This window comes from Panthera uncia, chromosome A2 (assembly GCF_023721935.1).
Source record: "Panthera uncia isolate 11264 chromosome A2, Puncia_PCG_1.0, whole genome shotgun sequence".
In the NCBI taxonomy this organism is placed as follows: Eukaryota; Metazoa; Chordata; class Mammalia; order Carnivora; family Felidae; genus Panthera; species Panthera uncia.
Window position 1 is genome coordinate 22,246,933 of NC_064816.1, and position 22,972 is coordinate 22,269,904.

Sequence of the window (22,972 nt, forward strand, 5' to 3'; positions counted from 1 at the left end):
GGCCAGCTGAGTGATAGCATCACCCAGATTTCTTTTAGCTGAAGTTGATAAATCTTTAAACCAAACCATGTTTTCAGGCTTCGTGTATTTTCTCATGAGATCTACCATGTGCCTGGTCAGCTTTTTGCGTTGAAATCCAGACAGAGAACTTCAAATACTTCTTCGTTCTTATCACAGAGAGTAAGTAGACTCCCCGGAATGGTGACTCATGTAGGGTTTCCCAGCGTAGCTATTTTTCTTTTGCACTCACGTTCACGGCCAGTAAGAGCCTTGCATCCTATTTCTCAAAATCCACACCCCATGGTTCTCTCTCTTGTCATTGGCAGTGATGTCACCCCCTTCAGATTACTAAGACAACACCTAGTTTCAAAGGATTTTTCTTAGAATTCATGTGTCTCCCCCACTTCTTGTCCCCAGTGATTCAAATTCAATGTCAAATATCCAGGAGAATTGAAAATGTATGTATATATGTTTTATATATAAAATATTTTATATACGTATAGATAGACAGGAGAGTATCCATGGTTCCTGATGGGGCCTCTTTGACACACTGCACTTGAGCTAAGAGGACTCTAGGTTGAGCACCAGAATCGCCGTGTGTGGCCTTGCACAGACTCCCCGTCTCCCAGCCTCAGTTTCTTCCTCACCCAAATATGGACCTTATGGGATTTTGTGAGAATTAGCTAAAACAAAGTATGTGAAATTGCTCGGCAGATTGCAGAGTATTGCGGGCAGGATGTGAGATTAGCTCTTAGATAATAGCTCCAAATGTCTGATCTTTTTCTTTTTTCATTTTCTTCTTTTTTTTAATCATTAAAACTCCCCAGAGCTGGTTACTGTGCAACAGTTAACCTCCACAGCACAGCCTTGGGGATGGGCCTGTGGGCCTGGACTCAATCAGCATCCCTGGAGAGCTTTTGCTTTTATTTATTTATTTTTAATGCTTATTTATTTTGAGAGAGAGAGAGAGTACATTGCGTGTGCGTGTGCCCATGTGCGTGCATGTGCAAATGAACGGGGGGTGGGGGGGCAGAGAGAGAGGAAGACAGAGAATCCCAAGCAGGCTCCACCCTGTCAGCGCAGAGCCCTGTGCAAGGCTCAGTCCCACAAACCCTGAGATCATGACCTGAGCCGAAATCAAGGGTCAGACATGTAACCAACTGAACCACGTGGGTGCCTTTCTTTCTTTCTTTCTTTCTTTCTTTCTTTCTTTCTTTCTTTCTTTCGAGAGAAAAAGCATTCAAGCAGGGAAGGGGGGCAGAAGGGGTGGGGAGAGAGAGAGAGAGAGAGAGAGAGAGAGAGAGAGAGAGAGAATATCCCAAGCAGGCTCCAAGCTCAGTGCAGAGCCCCATGTGGGGCTAGATTCCACAACCCTGGGATCATGACCTAAGCTGAGATCAAGAGTCAGCTGCTCAACCCACCCAGGTACCCCTCACTGGAGAGCTATTAAAACACGCCTGTGCTCAGGCTGCACCCCCAAAGATTCATATGAAATTCATCTGGGGATGGAGCCTAGGCACTTATGCTCTTTGAAAGTATCCACGTGCTTCTCATGCATGGCTAGGGTCAAGACATACTAAGTTAAGAGCACCAGGGTACCATTCCAGGTGCTGTCCACTTTGGAGTTGTCTGACATTGGTCAGCATTCACTCACTAACTTTCAGTTTTCTCAGTAGCAAGATAGAACTGAAAGAAGGATGTGTATACCTGCAGGTGGAGGTTAAATGGAGTAATGCGTACTTTTACCAAACTTTATCTTTGTGGTTTCTGCCAAAAGGTCTTCCTTTGTTCTTTGTGTATCGAATTCAGCTTGAGGAAGCAAAGACCAATCGGTCCTGCCTGGCCTTTGGTTTGCAGAGAAACGGACCGCTTGCTAATAATCTGTTTTTGCTTTGGGAGCTACTGATAGGTCCTCTCCGTCTTGGCTGTGTGTGTTTTGCTTTATACGGTTTTGTTTGTGTTATGTGCTTGGTGCAACATGCCTGAGCTCTCACCCCTCCACCACCACATTTTCCCTATGGGGCCTGGTGAATGTCTTCCTCACCTCGCCCCACACATTCATTAACATAGTTGGCTTGTGCAGAATTCCCTGTGGTGGCTCCTTCTGCTCTCTAAATTGCCTTTCTAGAAAGGTGACACGTCAGGTAGACTTCAGGACTTGGGACGTTTCTTCTCCTGTCTCTACATGATGGAACCGTACAGGCTCCGTGGCCGGTGACTGCAGCTTTCCCTGTCCTTGGTAATCACGTTGCATTTCAGCCAATGTCCTGGCCTTTCAGTCTAGAGAGTGTGAAAGGAGAAGCCTGTTATGTTTGGATGGCTGCTCTCTCATGCCGACTGCCCCCCCAATGTCTAATACTCAACACTCATGTAATGAATGTAATGGCTTCCCGGCTTCCTGTTGACCTGACCGTTTCCACAGAAGTATGCTTTGTCAGAGGTGGCATTGAAGGGAACAAGAAGACAGATTGGCTTGAACAAGTGTGTTTCTGAGCCAAACTTTCTAGAAGGCAGAGACATGAGAACTCCAGTGCATCACTCTTTAAAATCCTCAAGCTGCCTGCCTGAGCATCCCCAATGACAACAGGAAGAACGCTGCCCTTGTCCTCATCATAATAGCAGCAGGCCTCATTTACTGAATATTAAGTACAGGACGGGCATTATTCCAAGGAGTTTATGTGTATTACCTTAATTAATCCCCATAACAACTCCACGAAGTTACTACTGTCATTATTTCCCTTTGACCATGAAGACCTGCAAGTGGTGGCTGAGCATGTGAGTAACTTGTCCAAGTTCACCCACAGTAGTGAGTGGGGGACATGGAATGTGAACTGTTGTCTCTCAGATTCCAGATGGCAGACCACGTTTACCTAATCCCCACACGTCTTTTCCCCTAGTTGGAGCAGGCTGAAGTATTTCTTATGGAAATATTTGTTCACATTTATGCTTATTCTGCTCCAAGAGGTAGTAAAAGAAAGTTTCTCAAACTTAGAGTCCAATATATCAGTTAGGAGATAGTTCTACTAGAAATAATAGGAAGTTCTAGAATAACAAGGGGCTAGAGAACATGGGAGCCTTTTTCTCTTTTTCATGAAGGAAGTCTGAAAATACAAACTTGTTGTCATCACAGACCCATGACCATATCTTTTTTCTCTACCTTCCTCCATTGGCATTTAAACTCAAGGTTACTTCATGGTCCAAGATAGCTGCTTAGCTCCAGCCATCACATCTGCAATCTCTGCTGGCAGAATGAGGATCCAGGGAGGTCCAAAAGGCCAAATAAAATTTCTTGATTAAAATTTATTTTAATAAGGAGTGCCTGGGCGGCTCAGTCAGTTGCAACCAACTCTTGGTTTTGGCTCAGGTCATGACCTCACAGTTTGTGAGTTTGAGCCCCACATCAGGCTCTGTGCTGACAATGCAGAGTCTGCTTAGGATCCTCTCTCTCTCCTCTTTCTGTCCCTCCTGCTCCCTCTCTCTCCCTCAAAATAAATGAATAAACTTTAAGAAAAACTTACTTTAAGAAGTAAATCTTATTTATTAAAGTAAAATAAAGTTTATTTATTAAAGTATTTTATCCCAGGGGCACCTGGGTGACTCTGTCGGTTCAGCATCTGACTTCGGCCGAAGTCATGATCTCACGGTCCGTGAGTTCGAGCCCCGTGTCGGGCTCTTTGCTGACAGCTCAGAGCCTGGAGCCCATTTCGGATTCTGTGTCTCCCTCTCTCTCTGCCCCTCTCCTGGTCACACTCTGTCTCTCTCAAAAATAAATAAACATTTAAAAAGTTTCAAAAAAATAAAGTATTTTGTCCCATACAATACTGCCACTCCACACAGCCTCACCTAGCTACAAAGGAACCTAGGAAATGTACATAGCAAAAACTCGGGGTTCTGCTTGGCAAAACAGGAGAATGGACATTGGAAGACTCTAATAGTCTCAGCCACATCCAGCGTGCCTGGTTCCTTCAGCCCACATAACACCCTCTAAATACTGAATCTGGTTTCCGGTGATATCCACTTGGAAAATCTTCCCAAGATGAGGCTTTGTTTACAACTCCCCAATTTCTCCCCACACCTCACATGCCCAGTGCAGTCCTGAACACAAATGGTCGTAGCCCCCAACTGATTCATCTGTCCATGATGCCTGACCCCGAGCGATACAAGCAGCAACACTCAATAACACCCGTGGCGTTTGACCAATGGCAATAATGGCACCAGGAACACCGACTCCCCGAGGTCCTGACATGCTGCGTGCAGCACAGGAATTGTTGTGGTGCAGTGCTGTGAAATGTGGACGTGAATTCATGAACTTGGCAGAGCCCAAGGAAGCCCCCCCCCCAGCATCTAAGTTTCTTGCCGCAAATGGGTTTTGCTTCAACTCATTCCCCAAGCAGAATTCAGCTGTTTCCTTCTATTTCTTAAACAAAGAGGCCAAAGAAATTTAATCTTTTCTATGTGGCATTCATCGAGATTCCGTTTTCCCCTTCAGTTGAGCTAATTCTCATGGAAGGGGCAGGTGAATGGACAAACCAGTTGCCAGTCACGTGCTCTTACCACCGTGCCTACCCATTATCCTTTGCCTCAGGACCGAAGCGGTTCCTCCATTTAGTAGAGCTGTGATAACTTCGGAGCAGTGATTGCACCTTCTGAGCCTGTTCCCTCTCCTATAAAATGTAACCATGCCCCTGACACAAGAGGTAATGCCTCCATGCTGCAGAAAGTAATTGATTATTTCTTATTGTTACTGCTTTTATTACCTAGGTGAGATGCTGGCACGACCACTCTCTGAAACTTTGCTTCGTTTTATGTTATCAGCACCTGTTGATGAAAAGCCTTTGGTGCTGGCAGATCGCCTGCTTAATCTATCGGATGAAGGAGGCTCGCTTCTCAGGGTTCTGCCCTGGACTCTGGTGGCCCCAGCGTCCTGTGGGCTGGGCTCCTGGCCGGTGTGGCCACGTGGCGCTTATTCTCTGCTAATGACGGGTACTCATTAACTCGATGTGTCAGTGATTTCCAGCCAGGGGCTCAAAAGCAGTAGGGCCAGGGTCATGTAGGTTCCGCGCCTCTGCTGTGTTCCGTGTGCTGGACTGACTTTGGGGAGCAGTGCAGTCTCTGTAGGAAGTTGCTGTGGGAAGACACGGCCACCAGTGTGAAAAGGAGGGGAGGGACAGCACGTTTTGAACCTTCCGTTAACACTCAGATCGACAGACTGAGCTTTCCACTCTCTTGGTTTTCTGAGATGTAAGAACGAGTAAGGCTTCCCATGGTGACAGTGGCCTTGTTAAGCATTTTCTGGGTCTCTGCTCCATGCCCTATCACTTGCAAGTTGGAAGCTGCCCGAGACCACCTTTTATAGTTCAACAAAGAATATGTATTTTTACATGTTGCCCTAGCAAGTCACTCACTTTGCTTCGTACACTTTTAGATTCAAAATTGCGTAAATACAGTGAGTGTCTATGTCGAATGCCTCCCTGTCCTGTTTTTAGGGCTGTATTTGCAAACATTCAGCTGTTTCAGGATTGGTGTTTAGGCAGATAGTGTAGCCAGAGCTAATCCTATGAGCCATCACAGGTAGAGAACCCGGCCTCATGGGCACACAGTAGGTGTTTAATAAATGCTGGTTCCTACAGTTACTAACAAGTCTAAATTAGCTGTGCTCATGCCTTTGAAATGGAAACTTTTTTTTTTTTTTTAACGTTTACTCACTTTTTGAGAGACAGAGACAGAGTGTAAGCAGGGCAGGGGCAGAGAGAGAGGGAGGCACAGAATCCGAAGCAGGCTCCAGGCTCTGAGCTGTCAGCACAGAGCCCGGTGCAGGGCTCGAACCCATGAACGGTGAGATCATGACCTGAGCTGAAGTCGGACGCTTAACTGACTGAGCCACCTAGGCGCCCCTGAGATGGAAACTTCTAATTCTTAGAAGAAATATTTTTCTTGGTTGTGATCTTTGTCTACTTGGAAAGGAGCAGAATCAGCAAAATAGCTTTCAACAAGTCCCCATGTCACGGGCCTGTCATCCACGGCCCTACAGTGCACAGGGGCACACAGGCTGTCTAGGTTTTCTTTGTATCAGTTTGAGTTTCTTCTTCAGAGACTGCTCCTGCCTTCCGCCAGAGTCTCAGAGAGACCCGTCAGGGGCACAGAGATGCTAATGATAAGCTCCCAGGGCAGCCTGCGTGGGGGTGTCGTGGGGACCAAAGCATGCCATCTGTAATAAGAATAAACTGCGAGCGCAGCACTGCAGCACAGTCTCAGCTGGGCACGATGCTCGGGGCTTATTTTAGAGCCGAATGAAAGCAGGCAATTATCATGTTCTTTAGCTCTAATCAGCCAAACAGGATACAGGTAGCCACAAAATGGAGTTATTTAAAACTAACAAAATCACTTCAAAAAGGGTAATAATCTGGAAGTCTCTCTTTCTGCAACATCTAGTTAAAGCTGTCTAAGCGTGGAGAAGACAGGGAAGGCTTGTTTTGTAACCTCCCCAATGGCACTCGGATCAGGAAAGCTTCCTTGTGAAATGAAAGGCAGGATCTCTGGCCTGGAGGCCGCCCCACGGCAATTGAGTTTGGCCTCACCGAGTAAACCAGAGCCTTTGAAAATGATCCCAGGAGAATCCCGAGCTTCCTGTGAGGGTGGTTACCAAGGGGGCTCTCGTTAACGCAGCCAGCTGGTCTGTCCTGGCCCGATGACCCCAGACAGCCCCTCAGCTTGACTTGAAAGTTGATTCTGGACTTTGGTCCTGAGACCTTATCTTGGGCAGCATTTTCTGTGACATTCCAGTGAGACTGGGAGAGGGCACCAGGCTGAATTCTAATCACTGCTTCTGAGCAGAAGGCAGAATGAGGGGACTCAGCCTGACCCCCATCTAATTCTGGCTCTGCCATTTGTTAGGTGTGTGGACTTGGGCACATTACTTAAGCTAGCAGAGACTTGGTTTGGCCCTCTGTGAAATGGGGTGATTAGAATCTATCTGGTAGGAACGTGCTTCCAAGAGTACCTTGCTCATGGTTGCTAAGTAGAGTTCCGTAGACATCAGCTGTTGTTATGATGGTCCTCAGCTGTAAGGCCCACAGACAGAAGTTCCCACATCATCCCTCGATAACCCCAGTACGGCACCAGAAGGTGTCTTATACTGCAGTATGAAGTGTGAGTTTTATGCTGCCTCGTGTGTGCCAATGAGCTAAGAAAATCCGGAGGCCTGCCCATCCTCTAACCCGCTGGGTAAAGCCTGAGTCAATTCCCATTGCATTAAACACCACCCCCATTAATTAATCATGGCAATGAAAACCAGACTAATAAATTATAACAGCAGCTGCAGCCCTGCCTTCTGTTGAATGCTTCTTCTGTACCAGACACTGGGCTGATCGCACTGTGTCTATCATCTCATTTAATTCCACAACCAACCCATAGGGTAGCCATTTTTCTCACCATTTTACAGATGAGACTGAGGCACCGAGAGAGCGAAACAAGATGAAACAACATTGTAATAAGTGACCGAGTTAGGATTTGAACTCAGATGTTGACTTCAAAGCTAATGTTTTAACCATTATGCCACACTGCCAATCGCTTGAGCCCTTGGGAATAGCATAGCTTTAAGATCCCAAACTCCAGGGGCCCCTGGGTAGCTCAGTTGGTTAAGTGTCCAGCTTCAGCTCAGGACATGATCTCATGGTTCATGAGTTCAAGCCCCGCATCAGGCTCTGTGCTGACAGCTTGGAGCCTGGAGCCTGTTTCAGATTCTGTGTCTCCCCCTCTGCGCCAACCCCGCTGACGCACTCTCTCTCAAAAATAAATAAACATTAAAAAAATTTTTAAAAGGTCCCAAACTCCAACAAAGAACAAAATAAGGCCTTTTGTTGTAAGGATCATAACAAATCTAGCATACTACATAGTATATTTCAGTATATTTCCACATGTCTGATTATTTAAGTCTCAGAACATCTTTGTGAGTCATTTTATAAGTGAGAAAATGAGGCCTCAGAAGAAGGTTAGCATCTTGCTCAGATTACACCCTGGATAATGGCACCTGGAAACTAACCTTGCAAACCAAGGCCATGCTGTGTGTCTGTCTACAAGACTCCACACACAGGCACGTTCCACTCAACCCATGCTGCCTCTCACCATGCTCTGGCCCGAGTTCTAGCTGTAGAGATGGAGTTGAGCGGTATGAAAAGGATGAAGCCAATGATAATTCTTGCCAAGTCCTAGAAAGCCCTTTCAGGGACACCTGCAGAAATCCTGCAGATGAGGTGTGGACTGTGGCATAGTGGGGAAGTCAGGGACTGAATGCAATCGTCCATTGTGGTCTGCAGTTGATTCTGTGGCTGGGGCAGCATCAGGGTTGTTTGGGGACTTCCCTGAGCCAGGTGCTTGGCTGGTTCATGGGCTTCATTCCTGTCTCAATAAACACAGTTTCTTCTGGCATCTGCTGTAAAGAAAATAGCCAGAGGACAGTGAGCAAGACTGCAAGAAATGTTTTGATGAGGGAGAGGTTTTGGGGAGATTGCTGGGAGATTGTGTTGACCACTGGTGCCCTCTTGGACTCTGCTACCCAAGACACCTATGTGATGCTGGTCAGGAGCTGGTTTCCATATTGATTTGATCACACATGGCCGGTCTTCTACTTGGTGTCCATAGATGGTTCTTTGTTAATCTATCTGTGTGATGCTTCCAGCTTATTGTCTAGAGGAGGAAGCTTTTTCCTCTTAGTTTGAACTTGACCTCTTCTATCTAGTTGTGATGGCATCTCTTCAAGATTCATGCAATCAGACAATCATTCAGGCATTCACCCTTTTGAAAGTGAATGCCTTCTCTGTGCTGGGTGCTGGGCTAGTGCCCTGCGCCAGCAACAGTCCTGTTGCATGAAACTTCTATTCTAGGGCCCGTCCCCAGCCTAGCATTAAGTACGCTCCATGGTTAGCATTGTATTATTCTAGAAAGGAATTCCTGCAGGGAGCATCCCTTGCAGCCATTTAGAAGTTCCTGTATTGCAGTGTTAACATGTCACCTGGCAGCTGTTATGTAATTCAGGCTGGACCTTAAGTGTCTCTTTTTTGGGACACCAGAGTAGTGGGAAGGGGAGCTGGTAGGAGGAGAGAAGGCATGTCGCCTGTGGGATAAGGTGTTTGCTCCATCTAGAACCTTTAACTTGCTACCAGAAAGTGCCATTCTCCTTTCTTTGTAAAGTTATTGATGAGGAATTAAAATATCTGGAACAATTATAGAGTGAAATATCTTGGCAGTTGAGTTAAGGTCATAACTGGGAATGAGAGCTGTCCTTTCATCACCAATTGAAAAAAAACATCCATTTTCTTGTTTCATAAATGGCACTGTTTCCAAAGCAAGCATACAGTCACTGGTATAGTGGTGGCAGTGGAGAGTGGTGGGGATTACAACCAAGGAGCCAACTAGTTTCCAACTAGTTGTCAAAGTGCTTATCTTGGTCCAGGGATATTTCCTAGTGCTTAAGAGAGACAGAGGATCCTGCCAGTTCTGAACTCAAAGTGGTCCTTCCCAGCCTTCCTCAATCCTGGACACATGGCCCAAGTGGGTTCCCTCCAGGGCCCAGAATCCAGTTCAGAACAGCATCGTCCCTCTGGAGTATCCTAGTCCAAGCAGACCAACCTTGTTTAAACCAAAATGACTGTTTCATCTCATCCCTGTCTCCTCCCCTCAACCCCAGTACCTTTACTCCCTTCCTCTTCAAGTTCCAAGTGTGATGTGCCTGTGTCTCCAGTCCTAGACTTTGCATGTTCCTGATTTGTCATCTGTTTCAGGCCTGTATTTATTTGTGTTTGTCACTGCTGCACTTGATGGTGATGTGGTGAGTTCACCGTGCTGGTTCACACACAGCTTCCCATTTAGTGACCCTCCTTTCTGTTCTTTCCTACAGAATTACCCTGTATGACTATCAAGCCATGTGCAGGGCCAACAAGGACAGCAGTGACAGTGCCAGCGGGCTACTGGATGTAAGTACAGTGTGGTCACCCGCAAAACAGTGGCACGTTTGTATCTGTCTCTGTGTGCGAGCAGGTCTTTATCTTTGGGGTAATCAAGTTCATCTTTTTGCAAAACCATGAATGTTTTAAAGTGCTTCCTGATTTTACTGGTGAAGAAGAACCACTTCCATTCAAACCCATACCCACTGATTATATGAATGACAAGCAGGTCTGAAGTCACTGATGAATGAATGCAGCAACCCCCTTTTGATGGCTAGAAAAGAGGAGAAGATTTGTGGATTCTCTCCCATATGAAAGAGAATTTAGTTTGGTTTAGCAGAAATCTTCCCTCGGGTCTGGAAGAGACCTAGGAGGAGCCTGTGGGTAAATTCACATTCCGATCATAGATTCTCTACCCTAATCAGGATGCTGGTGTGCTTCCTTGTCACTTTTGCTGGAGCTGGTTCCATCAGTGGTGTCACAGTTGAGAACCAATCAATATAGCTGTTGTATCACTAGAAGCAGGCTTTCACACTGCCAGAAATTAACTGTTATAATTTGCTCCCAGTTAGAAAATATAATTTACGATGTACAAGCAATGCAAGTTTGGCCACCCATCACCTGAAAACACAGGGGAAAAAAAAAAACAACAGTTACAGGATACTTCAATATAACCCGACCTATGTGTATAAATAGAAGCTTCACATGTTATCATTTTGTAAATTCCAAAAATTAACCTAAAATCTGGTTTGAAACACAAAATTTATGAGCCATTTTGGTTTTTAGGATATAAACACACACCTTCTCATTTGCAGATGTAAGATCTTGCAAGGGGATTATTTAAAAGCCCAGTATTTAACACAGTTCTCCTACACTGAGGGAGTAAGAAATGATTTGGAGCTGGAAAATTTCTGAGAGGCAACTAGGAACTGAAAGTTGAATGCTTTGAAAAAATACCACTTTTTAGTGAGAATCAACATGTCTTTCCAAATCCAACTTCGCTAGCTTTAGCAGGACTATTTCTAGACCTAAAATGTTCCCAAGATATGTTTTCATCATTAGGCTTAAAAGCTCAATGGCTTTACCCTTCTGAATGATAATGTGCCATTTAAATTTTTAATCCTGTATTTACATAATCCCTTTGTGTGCCCATACATAGAGCCAGCGTCTGGCACACAATGCTTGAGTGCTCTTCCCCCTGGCCCCTGGGGGAGCTGCCCCCGCCCCCCACCCCTCCCCACCTCCAGAGCCTCCGTAATCCCTCTATTCAGTCCCTCCTCCCAGGGACCCAAGGACTGCAGAAATGTCACTACCCATCCCAGCAGGTACAAAGGCACAGAACTATCCCAGGGCCTGACCACCAGGGTCTTTTTGAAAAAAGATGGTTGTTTTTCAAGCAATAAGAAATATAACAAAGCCATAAGACAGCAAGTTGCATTTAGTTTTAGGAAATAGTTAATAGTTTACATCCTTATCTGACCCTAATCCTGAGAGCCCTGTGATTCACCGAATGATGTTGACATGCTCAATTAAATCAGAGCAAGAGATCCAGTCTGAAATCCCTGTGGGCTGAGAATAACCCAGTAGACTGTCATTACTGTTGTTTTGTTCATTTACTTACTGGCTTGAAATAGGGAAGTTTCAAAAAAATGGTTAGAGGTATGTAAGTCGGTTTTTGTTTCACTTAAAGCTGGATAATTCCCCCATTCCTAGTTGTAGTCTTTACCGTCCAAATGCTCAGAGGGTAGGATTAAACAGCCATAACTTCAGAAAGCAGGATTTGTCATTTCAATTCTCTGACACCTGAACACAACCACGAAAGGTTCCGAGATTTCTCTGGACCTGCCCTCTGGGGCAAGGGCTTTGCCAGTGTCATTGCCTCTCAAAGTGCACCCACTAATCAAATATCTGGCACATGTAGATTCAGAGAACCAACTGAGACAGGGGCCTGGTATTTTCCAGAATTCAGGAAATTGAATTATCCACATAGAAAATATCACAGAGTAAACAATACAACTGCTTGTTTAAATTAAAATATTCTCAAATAAAGATTGGGCTGTCGTTGCCGTCCTTTAGAGAGTTGCAGGGGATTTTCGGCAAGGATAAAATCACATGTTTATATGGTTGTCATTTTTTTTCAAGTCCAAATATGTATGTGTGAGAAAAGGCAGCTTAAGCCCTACATAACTCATGGGCAACATTAAAATGAAGTATATGCAACTTTTGCTAGTTTCAGTGAATGACATCCAGTGATGGAGAACAGGGAATCACCTTTCTGAGAGGCAGATCTGTGAATTACCATTTGAAATTAGTTATATGACTTGAGCCCTTCAGCATCAGGCTGCAAAATATTAGCCCCTGGAGGGTAAAGGTTTAAACATCATTTGCTGAACTTCCTTTTTCCTCCCAGAGATAACCCCTATATTAGATCATGTTTATTTTACTTGTAAATCACATCTCACTACAGGGAAGTTCAAAGTTTTAAAATGTTAGTTTTAGGATACAGTATCCAACCATTTTCTTCTTTTAGCTAGAGCTTCACTGTTTTTTAACATGATATCAATCTCTCTAGAAGAATAACATTGTCTTTATGTAAAGCCTGAAGTTAAACTACACATTTCATATGTGATGCATTGTTTTCAATGTACTGAATTCTCTTCAGCCTTATCATGCCTTCCTTGCTGCAGTAAAATGGATAATGACAGAACTTGTCTTGTAAGTATAATTTGCTGCATTTTTTAAAAGTAATATTGCTTGTCTTTTGTATCATAAAGCGAAGTGGAAGACTGTTCCGTGTTTTCAACTAGCATTGGATTCAGAATACTCTGAGATAACCTCTTTGAATATCTCCAAGTATTGAAAGCTGAGACCAAAAAAATTATCTTTAAGTTATTCATGGTCACTGCTTATGCCCTTATGTCATTGTTTAGCAGACTAACAGCTTGTAATATACAAACCAAATTTATTTATTGTGGTTAGTGTTAAATTTAACATAGATGTCTGGCTGTTTTTAATGCAGCCTGGGTGGGCTGTGGTCAGAAGGACAAATTGCTGGGGCTGTCCACTGTGCTCCTTTGGATGTGCTGGCATGTGCAGAAGAGGGGGGGCTTGTCCCGGACAGGGGTTTTGTGCAGTCATGATCCAGGGGGTGGGGGCTTTGCTCAGGTGTGAATTAATTGTTTACCCTGTCAAACTGTGTTCCTATTTGGAGGATGCTGGATGCATCTGTGACTTAGGTCAGATTGAAATGGCTCAAAGATGAAAGCCTTGATTGACTCCCAGAAGAGGTATTGGACACATGACAGAAGCACTGTGTTCCAGAAAAGGGAAGAATTCCATGGATGAGCATGGAAACCAGATTGTTCAAGCTGTATCCGACCCTCAGATTCTTATTTTCCCCAGTAAGGCTCCACTTTCTGAGGATTGGAGGCAGATTTCTTATCATTTAATGAACAGCCATTGTCTTTATCGCTTTATTGTAGCCCATATTAATTTAACAACATTACAAATTCAAATTCACTTCTGTTATGTATCTAAGAGGCAGAGAACAACAGTAACAGAGAATAGTGAGATTTTGATGGACTATGAGTTGCTCTAGGTAGTAGCCATGAGCCTGAAAAAGAAATGATGGAATTTTGATCTATCTCTATTCACTTGGAGGATGGTTTATATTACTTTTGCATTTCTTTGTACTGGCAGTTGAGAGATTTTGATTTTTTTTTCTGAAGTTGTATTGTGGTGTAATTTCATAAAGAGAAGTTTGTTCCATTTATGCCTACACACACACGCACACACACACACACACACACACACACAGGGCTGAACAAGTTTGCATTGCAGTATAAATTTTGAAAGCTTCCTTTATTATGGCAGATCATAGTATAGGTAGAGAATATGTTATTTGTATTTCTGCACCAAGGCAGAGGAAGCCCTTCGGAGTTGATTTTTTACTATAGACTCACACTATAACTGGAGAACTATTTCTGCCTACAAGCGGGATATTTCTCAACGAGTTATTAAGTCTAGGTAAACCCGCTTTCAGTGTTGGGCCGGCATCGGTGATAAAATAGCCTTTCCCAAGGAAGAGAAAGCCCAGTGAAAACTCGGTAGTAACAGAACCAACCATACTGATAGCTTCGGGTAATGATGTTCCTCTTTCAAATGAGGGGAGCAATGCCACTGTTCTGTCTGGGGCAGATGACCGAGTAACACTGGGTTTTTGCATTACCTGTTCAGGTTTCTGGTGGAATTTAACCTCTGCAGCTGGTGGCACTCAGATATGACAGCCACAGGTAAGTAGCAGCCGGTTCTTGTTTCCCAGCTCAACTTGATAAGCCTTGGGGTCACTGGCCACTTTTCATCAAGGATGTGCTCACATAAACCACCTGGGACCCAGTGATGATTTTTCAGCTCAGTCAGCAAAAGGCACCCTTTGTGCTGACCGCAGCACCATCTAGTCTGACAGAAATGCCACGGGTTTCATTCCTCCCGTGTTGAATGTGCACCCTGACCTGTTTCCTTCACTAAGACTTTGCAGTCAAACACTGCACGTGTGAATTCTTCAAAAAGCTTGCGAGCAGTGCTCAGAATCTAAGGGAGACACATTGCCTTTTTCAGTCTCAGCGAATGGATAACCACTCTAGTTTTTTATTTGTTTGTTTGCTACAATTAGCCTCGTAAAATACAAATCTAGTCATAGTCTCCCCACTCAAAAGTCTTCAGCGATTTGATGATTCATGGAAACTCTTGTAGAGGTGTGAGTTGTGGAATTAGAGCAAGGTGGATTTGAGTCGTGGTTCCGAGGTTAGCCTTTGGCAAGTTAGCTGATGTTCAAGACTCAGTTTCCCTACATTAAGCAAAATGGGAGACATAATAAATAATATTTATCTCCTATCACGTGTGTGTGTATGTGTGTGTGCTTAATGATAAATCATGCTATCTGCTGAGCGTGGTGACTCAAAACAGGTAGCTGTAATTAACTATGAAGACAGTGCAGACAGTGTTGACCACAGGGATAAACAGTCAAGTCCCCGGGCCCTACAAAACCCGTGCTCTTTAATGAGGGCCGTCTCACAGCCATCCGCCCCACCTGCTCAGGCACTTGCTGTTTCCCAGATATGCTCTGCTCTTCCTTTCCTGTGTGCATTCATTCATGTCTGTTTTCCTCCCTGGGATGCAAGGAACCAGAATTAGGCTAGACTACTGCCATTATTATCATTATTATTATTATTATTTTAATGATCTGTCTTTTTCATAGAGGTAGATGAGTAATGCAGCAGCCTTCCCCAGATGCTGGCATCTCCTCCCCCATCCCCTGAGACGCCAGTCGGTGAGGATTCTCTCAGTTCTTCCAGGAAGAGTTAGTAGCATTTCCTTCTTGTTTTCGTCCCGGTCAGCTCACACACTTCCCCAGCGTTTCTGCACCATTCTTGTCCCAGTTTGTTTCACACTAAACCAGAGTTTCTGGATGGCATCAGTATCCCTTAGCACCTAACTGGTGCCCAGTACATAGTAGGTGCTCAATGCCACGGGTTACTTACTGAATACCCTGGCAAATCTTTCCTTTGCCGGGTATGACCGTTCTAGCCACTGTCATCGTAGCTTTGTGACTTACAAATAGGACCATGTGTCCTAAATCCAGGACCTCCCTAGTTTCTTGTTAGAGGATGACATGGGGCAACCTCTGCAGAGAGGTGCACGCGTCCAGCTGCACTCGATGAGCTCTGATTACAGTGCACCTGACCCAAACATGTTTGGGGTTGACCCTGTTCTCAGAAGCTGACAGCGCAGTGGAACAACACCTTTGTGCCCTGTTTTCTCACACACGTATGCACACGCTGTCCTGGTGACCCTCAGTGTGTGGGCTCCATACTTGCCCCTTCTTGTTGGGTTGGTACCTGCTTTGCATGTCCATAACATCGCCTCTAGAGATCTAGCCTAAGGAAATAAACTGGGGTGGGAACAAAGGATGTATGACAGGATGATCATCACTAAGAAAGTGATGATTGCAAATACAGGTAACTCTTTAAAGGTGAACAGTAAGGACGTTTCAAAATAAATGACAGCCCATCCACAGAGAGGCAGAGAGAACCTTTACCAAGATTCTGCTTCTGAAAACTTTTTAAGAAGATCGAAACTGCTCATGAAATTAAGTAACATACCAAGATAAACAATATGCTAAACAGTGTGTACCCCGGACAAGCATCCAATGATGGGGGGAACAGGGGCATAGGGAGTTAAATAAATAGGGTGAGCAGCCAGTGGGGACTCAGTAAGCACAGAACAAAATATGAATTAGGAAGAAAAGACTATTATGTCCCCCAAAGGAAATGTTACCTATAGCGTGAACCTGCTTTTGTTTAAAATTGCACCAGATTTGAGAATGAGGGCTGGGAAGGGACCTGCTAAATGGGCACTTGCTATCTTTTTTTCTGTTTACTCTTCTTATTCCACTAGTTTTTCCACAATTTTACTATTAGGAGTGGAAAAGAGTAAAATGAGATTAAAAGAGAGGAATGGAAGAAGGAAGATCAGTAGAGGCCAAAAGAATGGATCACAAGTGGGTCAAAGGGCTGCCCTCACGGCACCGCCAGTTCCCGGGGACAAGTCCCCTCTGCTTGGCTCCAGGAGGCCAGAGCGTGGCGGTTCTGCCCAGGTGAAGTGCTCTGGTCGGGGATCAGGCAGCCTTCCCCTGCTGCCCGCTGGCTGCTTAGTTCTGGGCAGGTTGCACAGTCTCTCTGGGTTCCGGTGTCCCGGCAGGTCAGCACAGACAATGATGGGTTGGTTGGTGCACACAAAGCACACGGGCAGACTTGGCACACAGCAGAGTGCTCCACACATGGTGGGTGGTGTTCCCGTGTGGGGCGATGGTGGCTGTGTTGGCTGAGACCGCAGCTCGCTCTCAGGGGTGTGTTCAGTGCTGAGGGCAGTGGCCAGTCGTCTTCAGGGTTTGCTTCCTGGCGCCCTCTTCACAACCGGGTGCCTGCCCACCTTCTCTAAGGAGCTTCCACGGTCCGTGGGAGGATGCCCCACTTCTTCATGCCAGCCTGCATCACCATGGCCCCCATTCTGACCGCAGCCTGCTCCCCTTCCCGGTGACCTGCTGCCACAGGCCCTGCCCACGCTCTTGTTCTGGTCCTTCAGATTTGACGGTCAGTTTTAGAATTTCTGTTGTGTGCTAGTCACTGTAATCCTTGCTTAGACCACTGGTTTTCAACCTGGGGCGGGGGAGTTTTTTCTCTCAGGAGTCACTGCAATGTTCGGAGGCAGTTTTGGTTGTCACAAGTGGGGGTGAGCGGGGATACTGCTGACATGCAGTGGGTAGAAGCCAGGGATAGTGCTGAACATCCTACGATGCATAGTCCCTGGCAACAAAGAATCATCCTATTCAGAGTATCATCAGTGCCACTGCTGCAAAACCCCAGCGTAGACTGAAGGGTAGAGGGTAGGGGATGAAGAATAAGGAAGAGGATATGGTCTTTGCACTCATGGGAAATGTATGCAGTTTCCCATTCTGAAATTCCACACCCCCTCTCCCCTGCTCCCCCTGTACCAGGACCAACAGTGGGCAAAATGTTAGCAAACAGGACTAATGTGATGCCTCAGTTCTCCATTTTCTGTTTTAGAAGCTTTTCTACAAGTTCTTTAATAGGTATTTCCAAGTCATGTCACCCTGTGCTGCACCGTGAGACCTTCCCCCAGATATTGGAAAGACCTTGCCACATGATTCTATTGTCACCACACGGTGAGCCCGTGTACAGTGTAGTGCTTTTCCATCTCCAGAGTCCTGGCACTAGATGATCTTCAGACCCCTTCAGCATTCCTGAGCAGTGGGGACCTCTGGAATTTGTCACTAAACCTTCCTGAGCTCCCTCAGTCAGACAGCTACTGGGTCACGGAGGACTCAGACCTAAACCAAGGGCTCAGCTAGGTGGCAGCGAGCAAGGCAGCCTGCCTTCCTTGAACCCCCGTGTGAAGCACATGAACTGTCTCATCCAGGCCTATAGCCCTCTGCTGGACGTGGCTGACGTTTTCCATTGTATAGATGAAGAAATGGAATCAAAGCGGGTGAATGAACTCGTCCTCGGGGCTGCTGGAGATCTTTGTCAAATATAAATGTAAATGTGAGACCCAGCGTAAGGAGAGAAAAGTTTCAAGCTTCACAGAAATACTGACTTGCAAGGTTTCTTCATTCTAAATTTACCACTCCCTCACTAGACAAAGACCCTGTGCTGAGACATACATCTTTGTTTAGCTAAAAATGGAATCCATAATTACACTGTTTATCTGCTTCATTTCCTTAATGAAGGGGACTGTGGAAGCCCATTTCTGCTTGATTATCACAAAGGTATCATTTTGGCGAAGTTGCACAGAGAGAATGGAGCTTGCTGGCACCGAGTGTGAATGGGGGTGCATTCACAGAGACAAAAGACGAGGAGAGCTTTTCAAATGGCAACTCTATTCATTCCCAGTTGTCTGTCCATAATTACTGTGAACCCAAGTCAGTTATTCTCATCAGGGACATTTGTTGCTAAGGGAAAATTAAAGAAATTCAATTGTGTGGATGCTCCATTGGGTGCTGCATTGTGAGTGAGTGGTAGGTCATGGCTCCAGCTGGAGCCAGCCGGTCCTGGCCGGATGGGACGTCGAGTGGTGTGGCAGCACGGAAGGGATGCTCCGGGCCGTGACCATGCAGAAGCAGATCCGGGCTCCCTGACTCACGGCGGTGTGACTTTATTTCCCTGGACTACAGTTTCTTCATTTTGTAGAACAGGAGAGCCCCAGACCTTCCGCATTGGTGGTGAGGACCAATTCCACACGAGGGGCCCAGCACGGTGTTTGGGGTGTAGCAAGTGCTTACTGAGTATTGGCTGTGAACGTGCTGCTGGTGATTTTTTTTTATTTTTTTAATGTTTATTTGTTTTTGAGAGAGATAGAGAGAGAGTACAAACAGGGGAGGAACAGAGAGAGAGGGAAACACAGAATCTGAAGCAAGCTCCAGGCTCCGAGGTGTCAGCACAGAGCCCTACGCGGGGCTCAAACTCACGAACCTTGAGATCATGACCTGAGCTGAAGTCAGACGCTTAACTGAGCCACCCAGGTGGCCCATTGCTGGCGGTGTTTAAGTAAATGATGGTCATGGTGAGTCACTTTCTGGTGAGGCTCAAGGCAAGCTATGTCTGCTCTCTGAACCCCGGTTTTCTGCAAAATAAGGAATCAGTCTAGCTGAGCTTCATGACTGCTTCTACCTTTGCCTTTGTAAGCTAATGAGTTTTAAATGCCTAATGGCTAAAACAGCGCCCGTTAGATTACTGGCAGCCTTAGCTATTGGTTCGAAATTCCATAGATAAATGGTAGTGACTGACAAATATATGTGGTGTCCATAACACTCCAGACAAAGGAAGGTCTTCGTAGTAAACCTTCTTATTTAGATTAAATATGGCCATGGTTTTATATGATCATTCACACGTTTCCCAAAAGCACATCAAGCAACTTCCAGCCAGTCTGCAGTTGTGTTGCACATGGATTCAACAGTTTGTGGCCACATCAGTATGGGTGCCCTACAATTGTCAAGGGAACAAGAATTTCATCTCCAGGAAGGATCAGAGCCAAATGAGCCTCACCATTGAGAGCGCTGGACTCATTCCATTGTAACTGGGCCCAGACAATTACAATTAGAGATGGTGCAATTATTGGGCTTAGTTAAATCATGTGTGCTGCCCATCTCAGCCCGCCCCACAGACCTTCTTCCTTTCTTTCATTGGCCAAACTTCACAGAGCAGTTAAATATATGTGTGCTGGAGGCAGACAGCCCAAGTTCAAATTTTGGCTCACCCACTCACACACTCACTGGATGAATTGGGGCGATTTATGCAATTCTCTCTTCCTTTCACTAATCAGAGAAAGCAATTGTTCCTACCTTATAGTTTATTTTTTTTTTTGTCATGTTTTACTGTTAAATAGATTAAAACATGTAAAGCAGAACAGCATCTGGCATGGAGCACTTTCTTAATAAACGTGGCCGTTACCGTCATTCAGTGACTGTATGCCACCTGCATATGGGTGCTGTCGCCTCTTATCATCTGTGCTGTTTTCTTTTTTTTACTTTCTTTCATTTTAATGGCCTTACCTTTTGAAATTCAAACAATTTAAGCATTAAAAGGAAGTTTCCCCAAATCAAAAGTCACTATCATTTGCTATACAAAGGAATCAATTGTAAACATAAGAATCGTGAAAATAAAAAGCGTCAGGAAAGTGTAGCCGTATCTCTGTGCTTTATGTGTGGCCTTCCTAGGTAAAAAAAAAAAAAAAAAGGGGGGGGGGCAGGGGAGAGCAAATGAAAGAAAATGAAAATGAGAGGAGGGTGGGGAAACCTCCCTACCATCAAAGATGTTCCCCTGAGGAAATCAGAGGCACCGAAAGAGAACTGGGAAGTGAATGGCGTTCCCACCAGGTGCCTCTCTGTGCTGTTGCTGTTGGGCACTGGCCACCTAAACTGACCTTGCCTTCCTGCCTGAAGGCAGGCAGTTTGTCATGCGGGCCTGAGACGCTTACATCTCCTTTGTCTGATTGCCTGAAAAGCACCATTTAGGAGAATTACTCATTTATCCAGCAAGAACGTGATGACACTTGCTATCAGCTAGCACCGCAGGGCACAGGGGACGGACCTATGCCTTTGGGAGCATGACACTCGCCAGTGCTGTACTGGCAGTGGAGCCAGACATCGGGAAGGTAGCCATCGGCCCTTTCTAACCAAAAAGCAGTGGTTCAAAAAGGCCATCAGTTTCTGAGGATTCCATCTAATAACATGCTGTCCTGTGGCAGTCAGCATGTTCACTTAAATAGGCCTCACCTTGTGTCAGCCACTTCCCATGTATTAATTCATCTGATCCCCAAACAACCACATGAGGTTGGTGTTCTTATTCCCATTTTACAGATGAGAACGCTAAGGTATAGAGATTAAACTCACCTGATGTCACACAGCAGTGGCAAGATTCACGACCCCTGATTTGTGCCCTTAGTTACTATGTAATTAGTCCAACTCCTGGTATGTAGATAGGAACACTCTCTAGCAGCCAGCATTTCGTGAAGGCTGTGTGTGTGTGTGTGCGCGTGCATATTTGTGGAAGTGTGTGCATGTATCCCTCGGTTGAGAGCTGTACCTGCTTTAGTCGGTTTATTACTCAGAACAACTCAGTGAGTTATATGGGCATTTTGTCTTCCTATCAGTGACCAGTTTCTAGAAATTACATGTTTTACATAAACAAGCTGATTTAATCTACTTCGTTTTGTTTTAGATGAGAAAAATTACGGGGTGCCTGGGTGGCTTAGTCGGTTAAGCGTCCGACTTTGGCTCAGGTCATGATCTCACAGTCCATGAATTCGAGCCCCGTGTCAGGCTCTGTGCTGACGACTCAGAACCTGGAGCCTGGTTCAGATTCTGTGTCTCCCTCTCTCTCTGCCCCTCCCCTGCTCGCGCTCTGCCTCTCTGCCCGTCTCTCTCAAAAATAAATAAACATTTAAAAAAATTAAAGAAAAAGAAAAAAGAAAAATTACAACGCATTATGCTTCAACCCCAAGCCCCCAGTCAATTTCCTCAAAATAATTAAAGCTCAGTGAAAAGTCTATATGAGAAAAAGAATCACGTTAGGATATACATGCCTGGAATATGGCTTCCTGGTCACCCAACAAATAGCTAGTGGTTACCAAATGCTCATTTAGCATTTAGTAATCCTTTGATGCCTTGCTTAGTGCCAGCTGCCTCCACATAGACACTCCACAAAACATGTACCCGTGCTTCTGACATCCAACCGTCGTTGGAATACAACTTGAGACTTTGTCAACACATCATTTTGTTAAAATCTTATTGAGTTTTGGAGTTGAAAACATAAATTATATATTCTAGATATTTATAAATATGTGTTTATATTTCTGTATAGACATCAGCCAAAAACTTTGCACAAAGCTTGGTTATTGGAAACTTTTCGTTTCCAAACTATTGGTTATTGGAGCATTCTACTGGTAAGATGTTAATGAGTGACAAGAACCTGTACTATCAGCATTTCCATTTTATAGATGAGAATACGGAGGATTAGCTGGGAGCATTGGAGCAGGCATTTGTACGCCAAACTCCTCTGACTTCAGAGTCTTCACCTTAACTGCTGTGTTCTAGTATCTAGCATCCTTATCATTTTAATGTTACAATGGCTTCACTAGAATGCTAGTGTTATTCTTATTTCTATTACTGTTGTTACTATTTATTATTATTCACTGATACTCAGCACCCATTATGTTCCAGGTACTGTACTAAGTACTCAACATATATTGTTTCATGTACTTCTCACATCACTCACTGATAGAGAAACTATATTATCCCCAATTTGCACATTGAAAAAAAAAAAAGGAAACTTAAAGAGGTTTTGGAACGTGCCCACTGGACATAACTTGTTTATTATTTTACCAACCACAGAGACTTTACCAAGTGCCTACTGTGTGCTCATCTATGTACCAGGCTTATCTAGTGCTATATTACTGGACAAGGAACTTCATAATAGTAGGATTAGGTTCATGGCTGTGGTTCAAAGACATTACGTATTTTACTATTCCATGTTTCAATTTTGTTTCTGTAATAAAACCACACAATTGCATCATGACCTTTGTCTCACCCTGAATAATATGGTGTAACTTGTATTTTATACATTTATTCAGATATACATATGTGTTGTTGCTAAGTTCAAGTACGTCTGAAGGCAGAGACCCGTTGACTGATGTTGTCCCAGAAAGTATTCTAGTGATGCATAAATGATAGTGGATGAAGCCAACACACTGCTTGAGGAATTACAGCTTATAGAGTTGCTTGGCAGATGAAATCACTTGACTAATTAGAAAATAATGCATTATGCTGTGCCTAGAAAAATCACAGCGTAGCAGGAGCGGAACTGTGTTCTGAGTTACTGTAGGCTGCCAGTCACAATAAAGCCTGTGCCTGTGTTCTTCATCTTTTTCTTTTTCTTTTTCCCCCTATCCCTGCA

The 22,972-nt window shown here is 44.8% G+C and overlaps 1 protein-coding gene across 2 annotated transcripts in view; it reads left to right on the forward strand.

Annotated features, from left to right (window-relative positions):
- Nucleotides 1–22,972, forward strand: part of CACNA2D3 (calcium voltage-gated channel auxiliary subunit alpha2delta 3) — an 895,877-nt gene that overhangs the window by 785,589 nt on the left and 87,316 nt on the right. For both annotated transcript variants that reach the window (XM_049640724.1, XM_049640725.1), the window contains exons 31-33: nucleotides 9,896–9,971; nucleotides 12,604–12,656; nucleotides 14,178–14,233. In XM_049640724.1, the coding sequence (XP_049496681.1) occupies nucleotides 9,896–9,971; nucleotides 12,604–12,656; nucleotides 14,178–14,233 (185 nt within the window). The remainder of the gene's footprint in view (nucleotides 1–9,895; nucleotides 9,972–12,603; nucleotides 12,657–14,177; nucleotides 14,234–22,972) is intronic.